The 25,688-nt window shown below is 41.1% G+C and overlaps 1 protein-coding gene, 1 long non-coding RNA gene and 2 pseudogenes across 6 annotated transcripts; 2 read left to right on the top strand and 2 right to left on the bottom strand.

Moving 5' to 3' along the window:
- Positions 1-1,487: 1,487 nt before the first annotated feature.
- LOC120287686 lies at positions 1,488-4,524 on the top strand. 5 transcript variants are annotated; one of them, XR_005545924.1, is made up of 5 exons: positions 1,488-1,581; positions 1,671-1,830; positions 3,633-3,665; positions 4,016-4,104; positions 4,196-4,524. XR_005545924.1 is itself a non-coding variant. In XM_039300893.1 (5 exons), exons 2-5 carry the CDS (start codon positions 1,709-1,711, stop codon positions 4,452-4,454), a joined length of 498 nt encoding a protein of 165 aa, XP_039156827.1. In that variant the 5' UTR covers positions 1,488-1,581; positions 1,671-1,708; the 3' UTR covers positions 4,455-4,524. The 5 variants fall into 5 exon arrangements, 2 of the variants coding, with proteins under 2 accessions (XP_039156827.1, XP_039156826.1); XR_005545923.1 differs by having other exon boundaries at positions 3,630-3,665; XM_039300893.1 differs by having other exon boundaries at positions 4,021-4,104.
- A 2,325-nt stretch (positions 4,525-6,849) lies between these two features.
- LOC120287689 lies at positions 6,850-7,569 on the bottom strand. Its single transcript, XR_005545937.1, has 2 exons — positions 7,432-7,569; positions 6,850-7,108 (listed from the first exon to the last, which is right to left on the bottom strand). It is a non-coding gene; the product is annotated as an uncharacterized LOC120287689 (long non-coding RNA).
- A 5,813-nt stretch (positions 7,570-13,382) lies between these two features.
- On the top strand, positions 13,383-19,002 carry LOC120287688 (annotated as a pseudogene).
- Positions 19,003-20,239: 1,237 nt separating this feature from the next.
- Positions 20,240-25,688, bottom strand: LOC120287683 (annotated as a pseudogene).

Raw genomic sequence — 25,688 nt, 5'->3', positions numbered from 1 at the left:
TCTATGAATTTGCTTTGTGCTTGTAAAATGTGACTTGAGTCGAATGAGGGATTGATGTGTTTACATCACCAATAAGGAAGAGATTTGAAGATTGGTTTCTATAAAATTTGATTTCAAAAGAATCATTCACGCTTTTTGATATCTTTAAAATGACATTTTGTGACTTTTGCTGTGCTCAATTGAAAGACATCAGAGGAAGCGCCATAAGAGGGGAGACGGAGGGAACGGGAATTAGCCCTGGAGCGCGTCCCATTTTAGCGAAACTTCCTTCATTGCCCTCACGGAAACGACAAAATCACCGAACTTACCGAATATGGCCGCCAACAGAGCAAGCGACCGAGGGCAAATAAGGACAATTTGTAAATCCATCATCCCCCTCCTTCCTTTCTCCCCAAGTTGCCGGAGGTTTCCGATGGCCATCCGTCGCGAAAATCGCTACGGAGTCCACGAACGCTGCGAAGACCAGGATTCGAGGTTTGAATTCGAGCAATACGGACGAAGACCGCGATCGACCTCTCCATCTCGCCGGGCGATTGCGCCATTTGATCGCGCGCGATCGTTTTGCGTATATGGAAAGGTTGCGGAGATTGGAATTTCTCTTGCAGGATGTGGAGCGGAACAGGTCGCCGTTCATGAAATCAGTTACAGTTGTGATCCTCTGACTTGATTCGGATGGGAGTCTGGATCGTGATAAGGTTCGTATAGACAGGCTCTGGTATCGAGTACGTCGGTTTTGAGCCTGGGGAAGTGAGGTTTGTGTAGTGATTTTGGCGGATTAGGCATTTCAGGGTTGGGGGAAATCATTTGACCGTGTTGCGGAGCTGTAGTGCCTGATTGAGTCGGCATACTATAGCTGAATGATCCCTCTGGTGTAGATCTGGATGTTTTCAAAGCGTATGATTGAGAGTGTTGTGTTGTATTTGGTTGGTTTTGTTAAGCTCTTGGATTACCGAGTTTGGATCGATGCTATCACTGGAATAGGGTCAGATCGATCGAAATTCCTTATATTTGTTCGACAAAGAAAATTTCACCTCGCCGTCTCTACTTCGGGGATAAAATTTGTCGAGTATCTCACAGTGTTTGACTATTTTCTCCAGTCGAGTAATGGACTGTAGCTTGTAGGTTTCAGAGAAGTAGCTTATGGGAAATGGGAGCCTTATGTTGTTTACTTATTCCCCTTTCATCACATTGCATTGAAGATATAATTCTTTAAGTTCATGAACAAGGTATGCATGTTAACTTTGGCAATTCTTCCTCTCACATTTGACATGCGAAGTATTTGCTGAAAATTTAAGCTAAGAAGGTTAGCCTATGGTGAATACGTAGACAAAGCACATGGGTCTGCTGTCAATAAGAAGGGAAAAAGTGAATCATTTCCACCGAGACACGAAAGTTATGTGCTTGTAATTTTAGATGGAGTCATGAGGAGATCACATACTTCACTAATTTTGTTCTTGAAAAAGTTTTTGAGCTTTTCAGTTAGTGATTACTTCTATTTATTTCTGTAGGATACAGAATTGGGTTGAAGATCTCTACTGGAAACAGCTCGACATAAACTACCCTGGCATTTTTGTTGCCATGGTGAGTTCTAGAGATGATAAGCCTCTTGCAAGTTGTGGATACTTCTGATTTGGAATGAGTTACAGTCTTTTTCTACTGTCTTTGCTTAGGTTCATCGTGGATTTATTATGCTTATCGTAATACGACGATGCAACTTGGTACTATGGATGCTGTTAAAAGAGCCAAGGATTTATATGGAGACATCAACATCATGGTGACAGGGCATTCTATTGATGGGCTCTTGCATCCTTTTGGGGACTTGATCTTGTGGTAAGTTAGTTAAAACATTGTTATGGTTTGGATATTGGTTCTTCTCTATTGTGTCCTTCCATTTATTCAGTTTTGGTCTGTTAATAGTTCTCTGGCAATTTCTGTCAATTTCATATATTGATGTCTTGAACTTTCTATGGCTTCATATTTATATTTGCAATTGGTCAGCATCTTCTTCTTTCTTTTTCCCCTCTTTTTTTTTTCTTTTTTGGCAAATCAACCTATAGACAAAACACAAGCAGGATGGGTTACAAACAACCCTTTACCTGAGTCTCCTATGGTCTATGTATCTAGTTGTTTGAATTGAGTCTTACATGTTGAGCCATGGAGCTTCAAATTGGTCAAATACCTAAATATAGCGGATAAAGACTTCCAACTAATCATTACAAAGTTTACTTGCTGGAAACTTAATGGGATTATTGATATGTTCGACATATAACATTTGCAAGCACTTGAAGCTCAAATTCTATGTCATGTAATCTTGAAGTGCGAAGGCATTTTAAACTAGAATATATTGATCCTAAATCTGTGTTCTGCACGCTGTTTCTGTCTATCTCTTGCTAACCAAAAGAAGCAGCTCCTTTTCAGTCGGACTACGGGGCCAAATATGTTATAGGCTGGACCCAATTCTAAAATGTCTAAATTATGCTCTTTATCTCAGCTTTATCGGACAGAGTGGTCCAGAGTCTTTCAAGCACCTGTTGCAGAACTGGGACCAGAATTGGTACCACCCTACGTCATGTCCCGTTAATTCTCTCCTCCATGACAAGTTGTGATTTTTGAGGGTCAAACTTTGTCTTGGACTCAGATTATACAGACATTCACTTGGTCTACAATGGGATCATAGATTGCATGAACTTTAAACTAAACCTTTTCGCAAAGTATTAGTAGCAATTGTAGCATCTTGTCCGAACACTTGGATGATTTAAAATGTCATTTTTGTTTGCTGATATCTTGCTGAAAATTGTTCTGAGCCATCATACCCATGTCTTGTGGCCTTTTTTAAGATTTAGTTTCTCCTTCGCTATTAATGACTGTAAGTTTTGGGGTTCAAGGGGCAATTTCACCATGAACCTGGAATGTTCTGTTTATGTCATTAGCAGGATGTGACTGACCCCACCAGCATCCAAGTGCTTCCTGGAGGAGCATTTAAATGCACCTTGGTTGTAAATTTACTTGGGGGTGAGGGTGGGGTGGTTGGTTTTGTTGTGGCTGTGGGGTTTGGTTTTGGGAAAATTATGGATGGGATCTAAACAGAGTAATGCTAGACCTCCAACCCTCATGGAGATAAGGGCTGTTCTATTCATTCACCTTCGTATGTGAAATGCAATTTATGGTTATTGATGCATAGTAGTTTTCCCCTCGTGAAAGTATTAACGTTCAAGTAATTTGGTTGTCTAATAGTGTGTGCTGAAGCTGTTTTTTCTAGACCAGCACTCGCTTGATTTACTTGACATTTGGACAACCTCATATTGGCAATGCAATGTTTGTGTCTTACTACAGCATGCCAAATACAATAACATATAACTAATGTACACAATATTGTGCCTCATTTGCCTCTGTACTATTCTCGGTTCCCACAGTAGACATACCATCACTTCCCTAGGGTGGTATAACTTTGATCTTGATGGAATATCAGATAAATTATGAGGAAATTTCGATGACTGCATTTGATGTTTGCTTTGCATTTATTTAAACCTATTTAACTGGAGAAGTCTTATTTTTTCCAGCAATGTTTGCACTCACTTTATTCAGCACATTAATTTTAATAATTTTGTTTGTTTTATCTTCTTACAAAGCAGGGCAGTTCATACTCATGACCTCTTTGACGATACGTAAGGAACCCTTCTCATTCCTGTAAAGCTGTCATAGTTTCCCTAACCAATTTCAAAATTTAATAATATGTATTACTCTCTCTTTCTCTCTCCCTCCCTCCCTCTCCCTCCCTGTCCCCCCCCTCTCCCTCTCTCTCCCTCTCTCTCTCTCTCTCTCTATGATGGCTGATGACCTAGTCTTAAGCTCTGTGCAATTATAAGGTACTACTCATTTAAATTATGTATGTCTACTAGTGCCTATATTATTGGCAACTAGCTCAATGACAGCCACAGAAAAACATATTGATGTGAGATAACTTACTAATTTCTATGTCGGTGTTCACATGTAATTGGAATCCTCTTTTTTGTAGGTAAGGCTGTATGATATTGGATTTGGTAGTCTGGTTTATGAGGTCGAGAAAGTTTGTGATGGCTCTGGAGAAGATCCAATCTGCAGCAGGTAAGGAGGTAGTTTCAGTCGTAGCTACCTGTCACAAGCAATTATTTTGTGGATTTATCATGGCTTGGTGCAATAAGTCATCATGTGACAGACCAGCCTGTTCAAGAGAATGCCAGTCCTTGATTACCAGAAACACCTACGGACGACTAATCAAAGTGTGTTTCTGCATCTTGGTAACTGGTAACAGCATCTTGGACCATTTACCCTACTATGGTGTGGAATTAATGGCGGAGACATGGGGATCGTGCAAAATCGTCATGGACCCACGATTGAAGGAGTATGGAAGTGAAGACAAAGGAAACCTTATGCTTTTGAGGAATCCTTCTGCTTCTGTATTGAGGCTGCGTTAAGACTCTGATCCCAAGAGTAACTTAACATAAAATGCTCCTAAGTCAGCACCTAATTTCTTGAGGATCATTAGGCAGCTTTGGATGAAGTTTGTTCATGTAATGCATTCCATCAATCTGTATCCATGTCTTTCACAAGATGAATAGGATTTCTACTGAAATTCACTTGGAATGTTAATAGCATGAAATTGAATGTATATCCTCGTAAACACAACTCTGTGATACCTATTGAATGAATGCGCTCACAAGTTTACCTGCCAATTTAATCTTAGGCCTATGGCTTTGCTTACCAGACTCGATAAAACCTTAAAGGGATGTGTGGATGCTGTGCTGAGCTACGAAGAGCTGAATCATGCTGCCTTTTTCCTTAATTTATATTTTTTCTATTTTTGCGGGTTGAACCTGTGTTGAACTTCACAAATTTGGTAGACGTGTGTGAATTCTGGAACTGTAAGACTCACAAGGTCTTGCAATTAACCAGTTTTGTAAGGTGAAACAAAGACTGTCTAAGGAGAGCACTTTTTAATCAGTGACCTTACCTTCTACTACTGGCTCATTAGCACATAAAAGATTTCTCGGTGCAACCAAGTACTGCAACTGTTAACCAATTTATATCATCTTGGCTTAGAGATGTAGGAATGATCTGGTTGGCCTTTGGAAAGAGAGCTGTAAGCTTTTACCTTCTATTTCTGATATGCCGGACGAAAAATTAGTGGATATCGAAAAAAACAAAAATTCCTTCGTCATTTTAAAGCATAAATTGCCAATTGTGACCATTCAAAGCACATTGTGCAAGAAATCAGTTAAGTCCTTGACATTGCATTATATATTGGAGTTTGTACATTACAATAAAAGTCGAAGTATTGCACCAAATCGTTAGGAAAGATATATGGTCATCGAATATACTAGTAACTGTGCTGGGGTAAGTTTGCCTTTACAGAAAGAACCCTTAAGTTTTTCTTACTTACTACCGAGAGGAAGAGCTCAAGTCGTTGTATAGGACTCTTTTGTCGTTTAATGATTTTCCTTACCAAAACCCAAAGTTCCATTCCTAGGTAACCAAAAGTGAATGAAAGAGCTTTAGTCACATATTAAAACCTACACATTTGACTATATTCTTCATGGTTTAAGGAATTACAAAGTTGAGTTTTACAAGACAGGGTTACAAGGTTCAAATTTAAAGTACAAACCAGCGAGCTCCATGGCTCTCGCATAAATGACCAATGCATAAATTGATGAAAGTACTGCAATTGAATGTAGTAACACTCTAATCGCCGACCAAAAGAAAAATCACTATAATGCATTTGAATGTAGTAACACTAGCATCAATTTGACTCGTCTTTTACTGGTAACTCAATTAGCCAACTAAAATGTCAAAAAGTAATATATCTAAACCAAATCAAACTCACGAAATAGATCAAAAGAAATCATTGTCCCATTTCATAAGCAGGTTACAACGATCCATCTTAAAGGCAGGAAACGGTTGCAAAATCAGCCACGAATAACTATACCTACAAGAGCTATATATTTCAAGTCAACTTGCCAAGGTGTGGTTGTAATTTATGTATAACTGATAACGATCCCAAGAAAGACAACAATGAAGTTCTGTTGAGATGACATAGGGCAATAAGCAATTAAGTTTCAAATCTTCCTTGACAGCAGACTTAGTTGTGGATGCAGGACCTTCAAGTACCACGTGCCCTTCTTATTGGAAAATGAACTCCTCTGCTGAAAGTTTCTTCTAAATTTTTCAGGAAATGGCTGAATCTTATAAGGATGGTAGTGGCTTTGATCAACAAAAGCACCGATATTACAAACAAAAAGCACTGAGAATTTCAAGATCCTTCAGCGCTTGATATTCCCCATTGAAGAATTCAGAATGCTCGAATATCACAAATGTTACCCATGAGTGCATTCAATTGATTCTTCTGGTCAACAACATCAAAAAGGACGAGAACTCTATTACTGAACAGCCTATATTTAATTGTCTTGATCTCTTCATGAACATTACTTATTTTTGTCAACTTCCTTTTGAGGATATTGGAGATGAGTAATTCCGCAAGAACTGAATGCCCTTGAGCTCTGAAGTTTCACAGATGTTAGAAAAATGCAGCAGTGCTCACAACCATGTGCAAGATGATTGTAGATGAGCTAGGCAAGAGTCGTCTCTCCAGCATGGCCCATTCCATGACTTCCAACAATCCATGTTTCTTGTGTTGTGAGTGCCTACAACTCATGACTAAGACAACATTGAGCACCATTTTCACATCGAGAGGTCCATGAACTGGATTTGGCAGGAGCAACTAAGACTACCTCGAGCACCACTCTAAGAACACAACTTTTCTCCCGGTCCAGACATGGCCTTCGAGTGTTTTCTCAGAGAAGAACATTTGGGTACTGATAAGCAAGTTCTATGACATAACAATGAACAGAACACACATTAGATGAAATGTAATAATCATTTTTGTGGGCCCACAATAAAGGAAAAAACACAATTAGATTTGCCTAAATGGCCCTTTTACCCCCCAAAACAGACGAATACAGTGTTTACCACCCCAAGATTATGAGAGGGAATACGGTCAGCTTCAAGTTTCATCCATCATCTGCCTTTTGCTTGGGTCTCCATCTATACAACTGCCCAAAAACGCCACAGCTCCCTGCATAGAAAATTTTTGTAAGTTTCTTAGACTTCAATATCTCTCAGCAACATTAGAAACCAGCAAAAAGCCGGTCGTTTGAGATGTCTCCCTTAGCACTTCTTGTCGATCCTTAAACCAAAAAGAGTCATCTAGTATAACTTGAGGTGAATAAAAGGGCTTCCATTATTGATAGCCACCTAGGCATAACCATTTCGAGAAAATGGAGGCAGTGATGGAGATCACACAAGGGTCGATTTACATGATTTCAGACCCCAAGTGAGACTTATCATATGCACTGATAATACCGAAATTTAGCCTAACATTATGACGACTTATTATACCTTGGAGAAGCTAGATAGGTCTGTTCTCTTGTCACAGATGGAACCTTTGCTGCACTAACATTGATGCTGTTGCCCAAGTGAAGTTCTTTCTTCATTTTATAACTTCTCCGTAACATTAGCAAATCCTTCCAAGAAGCACACCTTGCTTGAAAAATAAACTGAACATAAGCATATCAACACGAGTTTGGCTTATTCACAATTGCAACAATGAGTTGATTATGTCGTAAAATTCAGGATGAGAACCATAGTGCTATGACCTTTGAAGACACATTCCATCAAATTGTTCACAGTATAGCAAAGTTATCTCCAATGCAAAGGTGAGGTATCAACTTCTAAATATGTGAAGCAGCAAATCGACCAGGGATCTCTAATGAATTGTCATAAATCAAATAAAAAGGACACAATCGACATGCATACCTCCAGCTGGGAAACATGAAAGCAAGGAGAAACCATCCAAAGAGAATGTAGCTAAAAAAGCCAAACAAAACTAAGAAAAGAAAGCATATTTTCACACATAATTAAGAACCCTCTGGTTGTACGAAGGTACATAAATTCAATACCCTTTTTAGATTCCCAGGCATCAACTCCCAAAGTAATTATAAAGTGGACGTAAAATTGCACTTTGAATGTCATCTTCAATTTCCTTTATTCTGTCTTCATCTGTATAGCTGCCCAATTAGCCACAGCTCCCTGCACAGAAAGATTTCTGTAAGTTTCTCAAACTCTGAAACCTCTCAGCAACATTAGAAACAAGCAAAAAGCTAGTCATTTGAGATGTCTCCCTTAGCAATTCTTGTCAAACTTAAAACCTAAAAGAGTCCTCTAGTATAGCTTGAGATGAATGGAAGGGCTTCTATTACAGAGTCACCGAGGCATAACCATTTCTAGAAGATGTAGGCAATAATGGAGATCACACAAGAGTCCATTTACATGATTTTTGACCCTAGTGAGACTTATCAGATGTCCTACGCACCAGGAATACTGAAATATTAGCCTTTGACTATAGGATGATTTATGATACATTGTAACATTGGAGAAGCTAAGTAGGTCCTCCCTCCTGTCACAAATGGAAGTTTGCTACGCCAACTATTGATGAAGCTATCCAAGTGAAATTAGTCTTTCTTCATTTTATAGCTTCTCCATAACATTTGCAAAACCCAGTAAGAAGCACACCTTTCTTGGAATATAAACTGAACATAAGCATATCGATACAGAGTGTCTGTCTTCTTCACAATTGCATCAATGAGTTGATTATGCTGTAAATTTCTAGGATGAGAACCACAATTATATGACCAAATAGTCTTGCATTTCCCTAAAGTACTTTTCAGTTATAGTTTACCAAACAGTCTAGCATTTTGGAAAACTCATTTAGCTCAAAGGTATTTGTATTCTCCCAATGACATTTCCCCAAAACCGAACCAAACGGACCCTTAGTCCTTGATGATAGAAACTAAGGGTTGACAAAATTGTAGGTAAGAAGGCCTTGCGGAAGCATAACATCCATGGATAGAACCTTACAATTGGCTCCACAAACCATATATCTGTAATGATGATATGTACTTATATCAAGTGATTTTCTTTCGTCTCGTGTTTTTTTTTTTTTTTACACATTTCTTTTGTTAACTCGGGGTATCGAAAAGCATTATGCTAAAACGCACGAAGATGCTACACTCATCCAGAATGTTATGAAGCTCTTAAATGAGGATAACTTGCCATTGCAACCCGGCCGGCTGATACTGTCTTTAGGTTCACTTTCATGCCGATTGTCCTGCTTCCAAGCAGTTTATCCTTAAAAAGGTTGTTATTGTCGTCATGTAGTACACCCTTAAAGCACTTAACTGTTAACCATGTGAAAAATACTCTTCACATGAATGAAATCAACTTGTTCTTTACTATTATCATTTTGTCTGCGTTGCTACTCTCAATTTATCGGTTTACTCTTGCTACTTGACATCCCTTTTCCTATGGAAAAATTTTGAAGCCATTTGTTATGATCCAGAAGACATTTGGGGTTTCCTCGCAGAGCATTCCAAGAGACTGGTCAAGGATGGAGTGCAACTGTAGTATTCAACTAATCCAGCAAGAACGGCGCGGGCGAACATCGAACCTCATCGCCGTCCTCCTCGGCCACTACATTCTCGTCGGCGCCGGCGGCCAAGGCGGCGACATCCTCTTCAGGCGGAGCAGTCTGACAGGCCTCAAGCTCCTCCTCGTCAACCAGGGTCGTTGAGCTGCGGCCGCTGCTCCTCTGAGCTGTCGGGCGACGCCTGCTGCTTCGACGGTTTTGCCACGGCGGTCCTGAAAGCCTGTTACGGCGGCGATTGGTCGATCGATCGGTCGAACGAGGTCGTCGGCGCTGGTTCTAGAGAGAGCGAGCGAGTGACGTCGCATTTTGCGTATTTCTGTTTCGAATTGTTTTTCGCTTTTCATTTTCGATTTTGCTTTGGTTTCAATTTCTTTTTCTTTTTATTGGATTTTGGTTTTATGCCAGCGGTGCCAAAATTTCCTGACAGGCAGTGCGCGGGAAATGTATTTTCATTTCCCTCCGTGGGAGTGAAGCCACCGCCCGGTTCACGGCGAGATGGACACCTAGCTCGAGGTGGGGTGGATCCGACTTGGCCTCGCCGCCGGAGTCACGATGGGTTATGAATTTTGTTTCGATAGATAAAAGGAATAAGAGAGGATGATTGTCCATCATAAAATATTCTATTTGAGTTATTGTTAATCAGTTCAATCTTAAGTGTATGGATTTGTTATTGTGACCCCATCGATGTGCTAAAAGTCTAAAAAATCTTTCTACATGAGGCAATAGACGAGTGGCATATGAGCTTGGTAAGAAAAGTTAAACCGTATATAAATTTGTTCCGTGCTTATAAAATTTGACTTTAGCCAGATGAGGGATTGATTTATCTATATCGCCTATAAAGGAACAAATCTAAAGGTTGGATAATTTCTCTTGGATTTCTTTTTTTTTTTTGGTGTATTAACATCTTTTTACTTTTTAAAATATCCCACTACAAATATAAATTAAACAGATAAAATGATATTGGCCTTAATGTACGTGCATTTCTCAGAATCCTGGTTTTTTTCCCGAATTTCAGAATCCTAGTTGGAACTCAACTAATTGAACTAAGCTCGATAGACAGACCACCAAAAAAAAAGCTCGAGTCAAAGTGCTAATGTTGAGACATCGAAGGAAGCTCGGAGAGAGAAAAGAGAACTCCAAATTTAAAATATTACCCGAACTTACTTCTGTGCCCTCACGCAAACGATGCAATCACCGAATGTGGCCGCCAACAGAAGAAGATGCCGAGGGCAAAACAAGAAACTTCGTAAATTCCATCTCCCTCTCTCCTTTGCCCCAAGTCGCCAAAGCTTTCAATTGCCATGAAATCCACGAACTAGCGAGACCGGAAGTCGAGCAATGCGGACAAAGATCCCGACCGACCCCTCTGTCTCGCTGCGTGATCGCACCGTAGTTTTATCGATGACACGGTTCGATCCGTTTCTCTTGTAGAATATGGAGCGGAACGGGTCGTGGTTGGGAGTGACGGTTCGGACGTGCTTATATGCCGCAAGTGGGGCAGGAGGTCAATTGCAATTCGTGTTCGTGTATCGGTTTCTGATGCAATCCTTTGGCTCAATTCCTTTGATCGTGATGAGGTGCAAATAGACACAGGCTCTAGTGTTGAGTACATCGGTTTTGAGCTTGGGGAAGTGAGATTTGTATGGTGAATTTGGCGGATTAGGCATTTTAGGGTTGGGGGAAGTCGTAGACTATAGTGCCTGGTTCAACGGGGCAAACTATAGCTGAATGATCCCTCAGGTGTACATTTGGATGTTTTCAAAGCAACTGACGGTGTTGAGTTGTATTCTGGTTAGTTTTGTTAAGCTCTTAGATTACCGAGTTTGGATCAATGCTACCACTGGAATATAGTCAGATTGATTGAATTCCCTTATATTTGTTCGATACAAATATTTCACCTTGCTATTTCTACTTTGGAATTAAATTTTGTTGAGTATCTCATGATGATTCACTGTCGGCTATTTGCTTCATTGCTTGTAATGGAGTGAACCAATGACTGCATTTTCAATCTGAAATTTTTTTAGCTGGTAAATGCAGCACTGAGAGTGAGCTACAAGGCTCATAAAGCTGTTTACAATCACACTCTTGCAACGATGGTGGTGGAGTATGCATCTACGTAAGTCAGTAGACCCGTTAAACGGGTGGGTCGGGTCGGGTTTGGGTCGGTCATAAATGATCCGACCCAAATCGACCCATTTAACCCGTTTATGACCCATTTATTATAGTGAAAATTTTTCACCCATACCCGACCCGACCTATACTTGACACATACCCGACCCATTTAACGAAACCTAAAAAAAGTTTATATATATATTTTTAAAATGATATTGCTAAAATAGTTTTATACAACACAAATTTAATGGATAATTTTTATAATTTTTAAAATAATTATTTTTAAAAAATCGAATTTTAATTATTTTTTATTTTTTAAAAATTAATTAATTTTTTAATTAATTTTATTTTTATTTTTAAGAATATAATATTTATTTTTCTTTTTCTTTTTCTTTTTTCTTTTTTCTTCTTCTTCTTCTTCTTCGGTCAGCCGCCGGCCACGACGACGGCCGGCGGCCGGCCACAGGCGCGCCTCGAGCTCGCCCGGCTCGCCGACGCCGGCGAGCTCGAGGCTCGCCAGATCCGGCGAGCTCGAGCTCGCCCGACGCCGGCGAGCTCGAGTCTCGCCAGATCCGGCGAGCTCGAGCTCGCCCGACGCCGGCGAGCTCGAGTCTCGCCAGATCCGGCGAGCTCGAGCTCGCCCGACGCCGGCGAGCTCGAATCTCGCCAGATCGGCGAGGCTCCAGATCCGGCGAGCTCGAGGCTCGCCAGCATCGGGCGAGCTCGAGCTCGCCCCCTCGCCGGATCTGGCGAGGCTCGAGCCTCGCCGGACGTCGGCGAGGCCTCCGCCTCGCCAGATCTGGCGAGCTCGAGCTCGCCGGCGTCGGGCGAGCTCGAGCTCGCCCCTCGCCGGATCTGGCGAGGCTCGAGCCTCGCCCGACGCCGGCGAGTTGGAGTCTCGCCAGATCGGCGAGGCTCGAGCCTCGCCGGGCGTCGGCGAGGCCTCCGCCTCGCCAGATCCGGCGAGGAGCGAGCTCAGCTCGCCCGACGCCGCTCGCCGCCGGCGAGCTCGGGGCTCGCCTGGCCGGTCGCCGGCCATCGCCGTGCCGGCGGCCGGAGGAAGAAGAAAGAAAAAAATAAGAAGAAAGAGAAAAAAAGGAAAGAAAAAGAAAAAGAAAAGAAAATAATTATAATTATAATTATAATTTCGATTTTTATAAAAAAATTATAAAGTTAAAGAGATGAGAGATGGTGGGGTTTTGAGTTAAAATAAATAGGTTCATTTTTAATGGGTTAATAAATGGGTCTTTCTTTAACCCATTTAAAACCCATATATCTTGGTTTGATCCATTAAAACCCATTATAGGTGCTTTATGAAAGAAAGCAACCCATTAATGACCCATTTAACCATAAATGGGTCTATAAATGGGTTGCATAACCCATTTAACACCTCTAGTGGTTCGTGAGCTCCACGTCATCTGCTGACGTGGCGCGCGCGTACCACCCAGATATCGACACGCGTCCTGTGAGGGACCCGCCGGAAAATGGAGAGGCTGGTTCTCTCGGCTGGCTTGGCTCGGCTCGCTGACAGAAGAAAGGACAGACAGCTCAGTGGGTCAATAAATGCGTAACACTCCCGCTCAAATAATCTCTCTCCTCACTTGAATTTGCTGGGTTTTTTCTCGCTCTCTCTCCTCTCTCCTCACAAACAGATAACAATCGAGACCTCCTCTGTTTCTTCTCCGCGCATCCCACCCCTTCCACTTCCGCCTCCGTCTCCGGCTCCGTTTCCGGCTCCCGCCTCCCCAAAAGCCTCGCCGCCATCTGCCTCTGGCACGTCGCCTCGTCCAAGAGCGCCGCCAGTCGCAGCTGGTCCCAACCCCTTCCACCTCCGATCGTTTCCAACGCGGAGATCGAGCACAAGTTTTGTGCTCCCGTTGGTCTCTCGGCAACTTCTGGACCTCCGTCCGATTGCGTCCCTCTGACGAACTCGTCATCAGCTTCGACTCCGTGCCGCCGCCGCCGATGGCGTCCTCCGTCTCTGGCATCTGCTCGTCCTCCCCGTCCCTCAGGCCGAAGACGCCGCCGGCCTCCGCCGCGAAGCCGTCGGCCTCCGGCCCAAGGGAGACAGCCTCGTCTCGTTCCCCAGCGAGCGCTGTCCCTGACGCTGGCCCGCTCGGTCGCGGGGGAGATCTCAGCGGACCTGGGCAGGGCGGACGGCGCGGCAAAGAAGGAGAGGCGCAGGCTGGAGAAGGATTTTCCGCTCGCTGTGGAGGAGGTACATGGACTGGCTGTACGAGCACCGAGAGCTAGGGCTTTTCCTGGACGTGAGCCATATTGGGTTCAGGGACGAGTTTGTGGAGGAGATGGAGCCCTGGTTCCAGGCCGCGTTCTAGGTGATGGAGGAGCTGGAGAAGGGCGCGATCGCCAACCTGGACGAGGGCCGCATGGTCGGGCACTACTGGTTGAGGAATTCGGAGCTCGCGCCGACTTGGTTCCTGAAGGCGCAGATTGAGAGCACGCTCGACGTCGTCTGCAATTTTGCTACCCGCGGTAAGGTCAGTTCTGGAATTCCGGTTGTTGTTGCTCTCCGTGTGGTAAGAGAGGCTGTAGTTCCCTGCGTTTTTTTTTTTTTTTTTTGAATCGGTTTGCTGTCATAGTTGCTTACGTTTCTCCTCCATTATCTGGAGCAAGTGTATATGCTGCTTGATTCACTTATGCGCAATGGTCTTTTGTCTTCGTCTTTTGATTCGGAATTTGAAAAGTGTTAGTAAATTTTAGATTTTGCGCATCAGATTTAAGTAAAGTTACAAGCTATGGATGAATGTTCAGTTATAAGTCTCGGCACATTGGGTGAATACCCTGTGTCAGCGATTTTTTGACTTTTGACAGTCCGAATGATATCTCAATTTTACTTTTGGCAGATTAGATTCATTGACAACACATATCCGGCTGGAATTTACCATCAAATTGCGCAGCTTGGTCCTGAGCTGGCTTCTACCCTAGTGGTTGTGATATCAAAGGTGCCTGCATGTATTTTGCTTTGTGATCTCTCCTTTATGCATATTGGAAGAATATATAGTAATTCATTGTTATTTCCCGTCCTATAGAGTGGTGGTACTCCTGAAACCAGAAATGGCTTATTGGAAGTACAGAAGGCCTTTTGTGAAGTGGGATTGGAATTTGCAAAGCAGGTTTTGGTCCCAGTTTTTTTTTTCCCCTGCCTATAGAAGTTTCACTGACAAGTCATTGAGTTTCATGTTCTTTTTAAAGATACTAACTAGAGCAGAGTTGACAACTAATTATTAGCTTCTCATGTTGACAACTAATTATTAGCTTCTCATGATGCTCAAGGGCTATAAGCTATTGAATGTCAGACCTAACCTTTTTACTGCGAAGAATTTAGTTGATCTTGGTTGATGTGCTCATGTGGTTTTCACAGAGTAGGTTCCATGGCCTTTCTATTGTTGTTGCACATCAACTAAATCCAAAATAAATAAATAAATAAATCCAACACCTTGTTGATTTCTTTTCTGGTTGAGCATTTTGTTTAGGGCAAGCTTCCAGATGTCTCGGGTTGAACTCCATTTTGGTGCATGTATTTTATAATTAGGAGTATCCTGTTTAGTGGCCTTTTAAAGTCATTATTGCTAATGAGGCTTAGTCAGTTTGTTAGTCTTGCATGGAAAAGTTATTGCTTGTGATGTTTAACAAAATCTTGGGTAACTGGATGTCTTCATCTATATGTCACTCTGATGGTGCACTTGGATGAAGTTATGTCAAAATTAATCTTTTCGGTTGTTTGCTTAAGTGAAATTTTGGCACCTTCAATTTTGCAGATATTGCATTGATCACTGTTTTTCCCATCATGAATGTAGGGCGTTGCCATAACATAAGAGAACTCGTTGTTGGACAATACTGCGCACATTGAGGGTTGATTGGCTAGATTTCGAATGTTTGACTGGGTGGGTGGCAGAACATCTGAAATGTCTGCAGTTGGTCTACTTCCAGCAGCCCTTCAAGTTCGTAAGCTTAACTTCTAATCTCATTGTGGTTATATTCTGATTTGACTCGAAGAGCATATTCATTAGTGACTCCAACTTCAGGGGATCAATATCAGAGAAATGCTTGCTGGTGCATCCTTCATGGATGGGGCAACTAGGACAAAAGTGGTAAGATTGCTGTCGACTGATGTTATTTGGTGTTTCTTCGGATGTTTTGTTGTTATCCAAGTCCAGTAAAGGAATTAGTTTCAGTACCAGTGGGGCAACTTATGGTGTAAAATCTTGCTCAGTGTGTAGTGCTTAGGATTCTGCATGTGCACTTTTATGATGTAAGAAGCTGGGTCGCCCGAATGAACTAAGTATGGTTGAGATATCAGTCTTGATTATAGATAGCTAATCAGGCATTCAAGGATGTCAGCTAACAAGTTGAACGGTTGTCTTTGATAGTATGCACTGTGATGTATGCAAGAGTAACTTGTGAACTTATATGCAGGAGAATTGTCACTTGTTTCCCGTCATTATGCACTGAGAAGATTTTGTAGTATATGTGCTAGAGGATGTCATACAGTATAATTCACTGTAAAATAGAATGCAGAGTATCCATTAGATCCATTTAAGCTCACGACTGGCAATTGCTATTGTTGTCGCTTAGTTGCTTCAAGGCATATTCATTTCTAGTTGCTGATGCACTCTACAGTGAATCAAATTATAGCCTTTTGGTTTCATGCATTTTGATTTGTGCCTTCTCTTGTTGCCTGCTTGTAGTATCAATTTTGCCAGCAATTCAAATCCTTGTTCAAGATGCAGAGCAAATCCGCAATGCAAGTCGGGGAGATGATCCTGTTTCCTTGTCCAGGATATCCATTACTGTAGGTTGTCTGAAAAAGAACCATAGATACGTTCATTTAGGGACTGATAGCATATCCACACTGTTTGCATTCCTAGATTGTAATTCCTTTCTCTGCTTGCAGTATTGCTAACTTGTTTGTTGTGTCAGAAGATCCACAGAAACATTGATGTAGGGACTGTAGATTGACTTAGCATGTCCACACTGTATGTGCTTCCTAGATTGTAAATCCTTTGGCAAGTAACTTATCACTGTACTACTTTTGTCAAATAATCAAAAACATAAATGTCAAGGCCTGTTTGGGGTGGCTGTGAGTTTCAGCTTGCCTTTCTGGTTTTAGCTGTGGGTTTGAGTTTAAAGAAATGAAGTTGGTAGAAGACATAACTTCTAACTTGAAAGTGACTGGCTCATTTTGAGAATTTAATAGTACTGAACGCTGAACCTTAAATCATAGATGTTTGGATTCTTGGATAATTTTACTTCTAAAATGAAGCATATAATAACTTTGAGTAACCAAAAGCCATAATACCTGATGTGCAGTCCCTATCATCCCCCCCCCTCAGTGCAAAAACCAAAAACGAAAACACACACAAAAGAAGAAGTTACAACATAAGAACTATCGGTAGTTTTCCGTAGCTGTCTGAGTGGCTTCTCTACTGACACTGATCAAAGGATGGTTCTTACCTTTTGTAGTCCTGTGTCAGCGGAAATAACTTTTTTCTTTTCCAGGTGAAGAACAACCCTGCTGCATTGCTTGCTTTATGTTGGTATTGGGCTTCTGATGGTGTAGGATCTAAGGTGTTATATTTGAATGAGAGTGTCTTCTGAATTGTTGTTTTTTTCCCTTTCAGTTTGCAGTCATTGACAATTGTTTCACTATTTAAATTGCTGCTGTCAGGACATGGTAATTCTTCCTTACAAAGACAGCCTTCTGTTATTCAGTTGGTATCTGCAACAATTTGATTTGGATGGCAATCAGGTATGTGTTTAATTTTTTGGTGAAAATAAGGAGTTCCGTCTCCATCTCTAGTTTCCAAAATGTTAAATCTCAAATTGTTCATTTCACAGGTCAATCAAGGGCTTACTGTTTATGGGAATAAAGGAAGCACAGATCAGCATGCGTAAGTTATTTTTTGATAAAGTAATGCCACTATTACTTTTACATGCTGGTGACGTGATTATTCCTGATGCATGTTATTGTCTAATTTCCATATAGCTACAAACAACAGCTGAGAGAGGGTGTGCACAACTTCTTCGTAACTTTCATTGAAGTGCTTTGTGAGAGACCACCTGGTCATGATTGGGAGCTTGAACCTAGTGTTACCTGTGGTGACTATCTGTTTGGAATGCTTCAAGTTAGTTTACATTAAGAGCTACTAATATTTACCTTTAAGAAGATTCTAGCAATAGTCGAAGTTCTTATGTCTCTTGTTTCTGAAGTTTAAGATCTCACACTTCTCTTGGAAAGGAGACATGAGTTCAGTGGATGATTTACTTATAGTCACTCGGTTGTTTTCTGCAATTGATCCCTTTTAGATATGGTGAACTTCTGTAGGGAACGGGCTATGCTCTATATGCCTATGATCGTGAGTCTATAACAGTCACTGTTGAAGAAGTGACCCCTAGATCAGTGGGGGCTCTTATAGCATTGTATGAGCGAGCAGTTGAGATATACGCCTCATTAGTTAATATTAATGCCTATCATCAACCTGGTAAATAGTTTACCTTATAATTCTTATTTAAATTAGATGATTGCTATATGTTTTGGGCTTGCTGTTGTTGAGAATATGTGTGGCCTCTCTGAGTCAAGAAATCAAATCAATTCATCCAACTGGCTGTCTTTTTTCTTGGCCCCGATGTGCGACTGAAATTCTTAGGTGTCGAAGCTGGGAAAAAGGCAGCAGCAGAAGTATTTGCTCGTCAAAAACGGGTTCTGGCTGTACTCAATGAGGCCAGGTATCTTACTAGAACAAGCTTGTCTAAGATGGAAACTATCAGCTCTTAAGGAACGGGGAACACTTAAAGAAACTGTTGAGTGGGGTGATAGAAACATGGATAAGAAGAAACGCAAGCTCGTAGGCATTGCAGATGATGGATAGAAAGAGATCCGCATTGAAAGGACAGATGAATTTGGCCAAATAGTAAGTTTTCAACGAAAAAAAGATATTAATCATAAAGCCTTGTAATACTAAATTGTCCATTATAATTTCTTTTGCGTCTGACAAAGAAACGCCAATTCATTACTTTGATGTTTTCATGCCAATCTTCTTGTTTTGAATGTTTTGCAACAGTTAACCCCAAAGGAAGCTTTCCGATTGCTTTCCTGTAAATTTCATGGAAAAGGGCCTGGCAAAATGAAGCAAGAGAAGCGCATGAAGCAATACCAGGAAGAATTGAAGTTGAAGCAGATGAAGAATTCAGACACGCCTTCTTTGTCTGCAGAGAGGATGAGGGAAGCTCAAGCCTTTCTTTTTCTTTTTCTTTTTTTCTTTTTTTCTCTAATAGTAAGCCATGCTTACAAAGTTCTGGATGCATATTAGTATGTTAACTTCCTATGCAATAAACTTCCTCCCAGTTCTTTACATGAGTCCACTTTCGATAGGATTTGGAAGAAGATTTGGCAGCAGAACATGATCATCTATCAACTGGAGTCCAAGATAAGGGAATTACGGCAAGTCATCAAAAGTTTAATCATGCAGTACACGCAATTGATTCTCTGTAGTCAACATGATTCCAACAATCTGGACATTTGTTGTTCTGTATAGCACGCTGTGGAAGGGAAAGATGAGTTTTTAACACCGGCAAATGAGGAAGAGTCAATTGTATCATCTGAACCTATTGTTGATGCTGAAAGCAAGGTGGCTAATGGTTATATAGATGCAGAAGTACTTTTTCTCAACTCTTTTGATTTTATTGCTTTAATGTGACTGCAAACCCGACATGTATTCAGGCACTTCACTTTATCACCGTATTCGTCACTCCCATCACAGCAGTCTGAGTATCATGGAGCAGGCAAAGAACATATTTTAGGAGGAAACATTAAGGAGGCAGAAAAAGAATGACCACCTGCTAGTTAACCTTTGTCCAGCGGATGCTAAAATCAGTATTACAAGAACCAGAATGATCTAGTAATTCCGTCAACCTATTGAGGTCAGATGATGTCAGCATATAAATCTTTTATAGGACCTTAGCATTTAATTTTGAGTACGGGAGCAAGTACGAATTTATTTTCGAAAGCTTTAAAGGAAAAAAAAAAAAGAGTTGATCAAGTTTATTTCAAAAATAGTTGTTGGGCAAGAAAAAAAAAATGAGGTATCAGATTTGGACGGCAAGTTTATTTTAAACTAGGTGCATGCAAATATTTATTTTTTTTTTGGTGCATGCAAATTTTATATGCTTAGTTCCATGAAGTGATCACTGGAGTCATGAAAATTTGTTATTTAGATTGAGTACAGACTGGAATGCTTCAATCCACATTCTCCTCGTAAATCTTTTGACTAGAAAAAGAGGAGATTTTAAGAATCAGGATCGGCACCGATACTCATTAGTCGCCCCTCTAGCAAAGCATTGTGCAATCTCTCCTTCTTAAGCCACACTGTCCTCCATACTCCTTGATGATGATGAGTGTGAAGCTAATGAGGCGGGAAAGTTAAACGTCTCATGATGAGTGTAAAGCTAATTAGGCAGGAAAGTTAAACGTCTCATTTGATCAAGTGTTCACTTGAAAAGAAAAGTGCGTTATATTTCAATTCGCTAGTGAAAGGGTAAACGGAAAAAGAGCGAAGTAACAAATTGCTTTTGAGAAAAGAGACCATGGCATCAAGAATCAACAGATTAACATCAATCGCATTGACAAAATTTTGTGGAGAAGCTGATACATGCATCCCCATGAAATGTCAACAAGCATTAAAACTCATGCCAACAACTTGGCGAGTTCATCAACCCTCAAGCTTCCTAGTGGTGATACATACAAGTGGTGTTCATCCAACTCTTTTTTCCTTTGAATTTTCGTATCTCTCTACTTGTTTCCTCTCTCCATAAGTGTAGAAGAAGGTTCGCCTTCGGCATCTACATTTCCATCTTCTTCCTTCACAATCTTCTTGGACACAGCTCTCCTAGGTCAGTGCCTGAAAATGGGGCCAGGTGGAGCAGTCTTTGCAAAAGCAACCGCCCTTTGGTAAGCAATGTCAACATCCAATGAATTACTAATCAAGATAAGTGCACTGCCGTTCTCGACAGCCTGCCTTAACATCGTGCAGTTTCTCTGTTTCCACCATGGTCTCGGATTCTTCCGCAACAACATCGGGCATAGCAGCAGCTGCATTGATGCTCTTTGCATCTTCTGATTCTTCTGCTTCACTGCTTTTGCCGCCTACAGTGATTTTATTTCCATCAACCTCCCTCAAAATTGAATCTGCATCAGTAACTCCATATACCTCGTTTTCTTGAACAGAAGGAGGACTGGTTTTGCCAGGAACTTCCTGTTTTTCATCCTGTTCTGAGATTACTGGAAGAGGAGATCCTTCACATGCACGATCAACTCTAGATGGATAATCCTTGTAATAAACTTCAGGAGTTGGAAAGGAAGACTTCCACTCTCTTCCTCTCCACATAAGTATGTGCTCATCTTCAAATGAGATTAACACACATGGGACTAGGTCCTGGAAATGAGGAACAATGAACAACACATCTTAACCATCAACAAGGAAATCCTCGTCTCACCCCTACAAGACACACCCACCTTGCATTTCAATTTTCTTCTTACATGTGATTAGAAAGACTCCTCTCAGGTCAAAAATGTTTCACAACATCCAAGAAATCTGCTTCCGACCACAAGCAGGGGTGCCTGGACAATCTGCGAGGATGATGGAATTAGAAGAAAAATAAAGAAGCTAACTCATTTGCAAACATCAATGATCACTGTAGCAAAGGCACGACTAAACCAAATACCCGTGTGAAAGCAACATATTGCCTGACTCTTGATCGATGATGCAGGAACTAGTGACTTAATGTTCCATAGCATAATGAACCTAAGTGAAGATGAGTGCATATGATATGTTGCTTGCCTAATCAAGCAAGGAAGCTATGTAAGTAAGTGAAGACGAGTGCATATAATATGTTGCTTGCCTAATCAAGCAAGGAAGCTATGTATGTGCCAAGACGAACATTCCATCAGAACCTCAGTGATGAACTGACCAACTATATTCTACAGCCAAAAGGATAAAAAAAAAGGTGACCAAATATGTTTGAGACATTTTTGATTCAATAATATGCTCAACTTCTTCTGAGCTAGTCTTCCTCAGACAATTTGCAAAGAGGGGAAGGTATAACTAGCAGTAAAAATTACCAATTTTTTTTTCATGAACAAGCTTCTTAATTCCTTCAAGTGTCCTCCACACCACTGTCATAAACTTTAAGATATGCCTCCTCTCCTTCATCCTGATTTCGAATTATAGAAAAGGTATCAATCATACGAAGGTTATGCTAGAAATTACTAAGGATTGCTGCGACAGAAAGATCTTGCAAACTTCCACCAAATGTCATCCAGATAGAAGTAAAGCCAAACAACTGAACCATGCATTAGGACATCACCTTTAGAGAGTATTGCTACCAAAGAAAAGAAAATTGAATCTAAGTTCAGATAGCAACATTCTACAAGTTAATACAAAAGTAAGCCTTTTAAGGTTAATTGCCTCGAGATACATGCTGATTCTACACGTAGAGGAGCAAATGTACTCCAAAGGATGAGAGACAGATACCTCAGATGTGTCATCTATTGTCGCTCCGGCATTAAATGATCTAGAAAGTTTTTTCTTCATCAATTTGGTTGTTTACTCTCATATCTTCCTGTGAAGGAGGAAGAGAATGCATTACTGAAATAAATGCTAGTTTTTTGTCTCATCAAATTTCTAAAAGGCAAGAGCTCGTACAAGTTCGTAATTTAGTAGCTCAATCCGCTCCTGCAAGTCTGAAATATGATGCTTAAGTGCCTGCAGTAAAAGAAAATTTAATAACATAGAATAGGATAAGCATCGTGACAAGCTCAAGGATAAGGGATTAAGAATAGTTTTTCAATCAGTTTCACCTCACGTCTCTGAAGTTCAATAGAGCGAGCCAATGCCTGCCTTCTAGTCAGCAAATTTCTGGGTCTCACTGCATGAGGCCTTTGATAATTCTTCCCACGATAAACGATGATAGCATAGCTTTTCATAGTCTTATCTAAGGATACCAGCACTCCACCACTTTCAGCCTCTAAAGAAACTACAAGATGCTTCACTTGTGCAAAACTTTTTCCCCTCACTATTAGTTTCACCAACTCGCGATACTTCCAATGCAAGTGCATGTTCTCTACGGTACCATAAAAAATGCCACGCCTTCCTGGATTAAACCAAACAGAAGATGAAAAGCTAGTCATGAAAGCTGACTTTTTACATTGTTCAATCAAGAGGCAAACCAGCTATTCTTACCGATAAGCAGGAAGGGCTTCATACTCAGACCAATCTTACGTAGTAAAGATCTCTCCTCATCACTTATGGTTTCCAGATCAATTGGAAGGTCTGCTGGTCTAAGATTCTCCTGCACTTTTGCTAGAGCTTTCTCAGCCCTTTTGACCTTTCCTTTAGCCTGGAAAGAAGAGGAAAAAATAAATGAAAAATGTGATAAATAATTAAGGAAATGGAGCAGAATTTTATAGCATAAGTTTGTTCAATCTCGTAACTTACAAGAGCAAGTTTCTTCTCAAGATATTTCAAGAGTGCAGCGTGCTTATTGAGTGATTCATCTCTACGCATTTGCTCAACATCTTTGCTACTTATTTCATTCCCCCACTGAGAGGTGGCAGCCAGAGTTTCAGTAAGAGTGCCAGCAACAAGTGGGCTTTTAGAAGCTTTTAATTTTGATTCAATTGCAGCTGAGGCCCTCTGACGTGCTTGGTCTTCCTCATTTGCCTGCACATCTGTTAGTTTTTCTCTCTCTTTCAATGCTTCTACCACCACAGGAGGCAAGAAGTCATTGCCCCTGTAAAACACAATATAATCTTTGTTCCTAGAAAGTAGTGTTCCCCCAGTTAAATTCTGCATTCAAAATGACACAAATCAATAACAAGAGCACCAAATTTTCCTTACCTAAAGAAAAAGGACGGAATATGCAACACTAAACAGAAGTTGATATTATCATAATGCCAGAACATTAAGATTGGAACAAAATGCTCGGAGAGATAAGAACTTGCATAACCAATCCTTCACAACACTACACAAGTATGTCCCAGAATGGTGACACACTAACCTTGGCTGAGTTTTACCATTATGATAACAATTATAAATTCCATGGTCAGAGATGAAATAGAAAATTCAGCATTGTACTGTGGGCTTGAAGGATAATGATTTAGTCAAACTACCACTCTATGGCAAATAGTAGGTAATTCTTTCTGTCAGGCAAATCAAATAAAGTACAGACTCTGAAAGGTTCTGTGCTCGATGAAAGCAACAGAACACCCATTTTCAACAATAATTAGCTCATACATATATGCTAAAAAGTCAACATATGTAGATTGTCCAACCTTCAGTTCCTCAGCCATTCTATCATTGCAAGTATTTAGCACGCCGCGTTTAATTGCTATTTTTGCAATAGCACTGCTCTCCCACAACTTTACCATGGCCTCAGCAAGACCTTGCAGCTTTCTGTTTCTTCCTACAAAAAAGTAGGATTAGTTTAGAACAATTTTGAGACATAGTATAATCAAACCAGTTTGTAAGCCATTAACCAGCAATGGCAGAAAAGCACAAACTTTATTGCCATTGATGCACACATACCCAGGGCAAAATGTGAAGGCATCGTTCTTGCAAGTCTACGAAACCTGGTCATCTCTTTGTTTCTCAGACAATGTCTAACCCCATAAGGAAGAAGCCTAACTGGAGGTTTATATCCAGGAACCTCTGAAGGGAGCAAGTCAGCATCAACTGGAACTGGCTCACAGCCTGACCAATCCTTGAACCGTGGACCCAACTCATCTAATAAACTGTTAGGATCATTCATATCCATGCGTTTTCCTTAGACAGATCCTTCATATATTCTGCAGAACCACATAAAATCCGGCCTCCTTTGCTATGAAAAACATTACTGGCTGTGTCCTCATTTTTCAGAGAATTCACACTGGTCTGTATTTTTTCGTTGTATGATTGGACACAAGAAAGCGTATACGCCATCCCTCGGTACAACACCACTGAACTTCCAGATCTCCATATAACAAAGCCTCCAGTCCTACTCTGACAAGGCAAGTGTATTAGAGGCTCATTATCTCAGTGCATCAATGATTCATGATTAAAATAAAGACTCTCAAGTCTCCAATGCCAACGGAGATTTATTCAAGTGATTACATCTTTTGAAGTCATGATTTTATATCCATTCCAGATGTCAAATACGGCACTTAAATGCACGCAAGCAATCAGCAAACTCATGAAAGTTCCAGGCTCATCAAGATTCAACCTTCATTTACTTACTTATCCATAAGCAAAGAAGAGACCAGCACTAACCTCCAAAGTTTCATGGGTTCTTTTCATGTTAAGTGACTGGGGACCTTCAAATTTCAACTTCACCACTTCATCCTCTCTCCACTTCTCATGTATAGAATCCACCAAAGCCTGGGTAATCCCTGCATCCCCAACTTCCATATCCTCCACCATCCTGAGAGCAATTTTCCTAAGCCTCCTGAGCTCATGTTGCAGAATTACTCTCTCCGCCAAGTCCACATGCTTCCTCGACTTGGAAACAGCTGCAGAAACCGCTTCCATAAGGAAGCCGGAGCTTGAACCCAAATGGGAGAGAGGACAGAAGAGCCAGACCACACGCTCCATGGCTACAAGCCTACAATGCTCGCGAAATCGTGCGGTCCGTAATTTCTCGCGCAGATGGCACACGAAAGAAGAGATATAAAGTGAAACTACCCGTGAATTTTCTGAATCACCGACGGATGCTGCAATCCATCGGCCATGTTTGCAACAGAGGATGGGGACATGCAATTGGAGCTCCTGAGTATGCAATATTCAAACAGGACCACAAAACAAGCAGAACATCTTGCGATTGATCAAGGCAAGAAGGCTCCTTCAGTGCACAGAAGCATTCCCATCATCCATTACTTTTGCGTTCTCATGTTGATCATGGCGTATATTCATCTAACTGTTTTAGCATGAAGATCTTAGAGTCTGAGATAATTGGAACGAGCATATCATCTTGAAGATCCTAGAGTCTGGAAGGCGTCAACACTGCTCTG

The sequence above is a fragment of the Eucalyptus grandis genome, chromosome 8 (genome assembly GCF_016545825.1).
Source record: "Eucalyptus grandis isolate ANBG69807.140 chromosome 8, ASM1654582v1, whole genome shotgun sequence".
NCBI classification, from domain to species: Eukaryota; Viridiplantae; Streptophyta; class Magnoliopsida; order Myrtales; family Myrtaceae; genus Eucalyptus; species Eucalyptus grandis.
This window is presented reverse-complemented; position numbering and strand designations above follow the sequence as displayed.

Coding starts and splice junctions, on each gene's coding strand:
- LOC120287686 (XM_039300892.1), top strand. CDS start 1,709: ATGCAACTTGGTACTATGGATGCTGTTAAAAGAGCCAAGGATTTATAT. Junction 3,666..4,020: donor CATGACCTCTTTGACGATAC/GTAAGGAACCCT, acceptor TTTGTAGGTAAG/GCTGTATGATATTGGATTTG. Junction 4,105..4,195: donor GAAGATCCAATCTGCAGCAG/GTAAGGAGGTAG, acceptor ATCATGTGACAG/ACCAGCCTGTTCAAGAGAAT.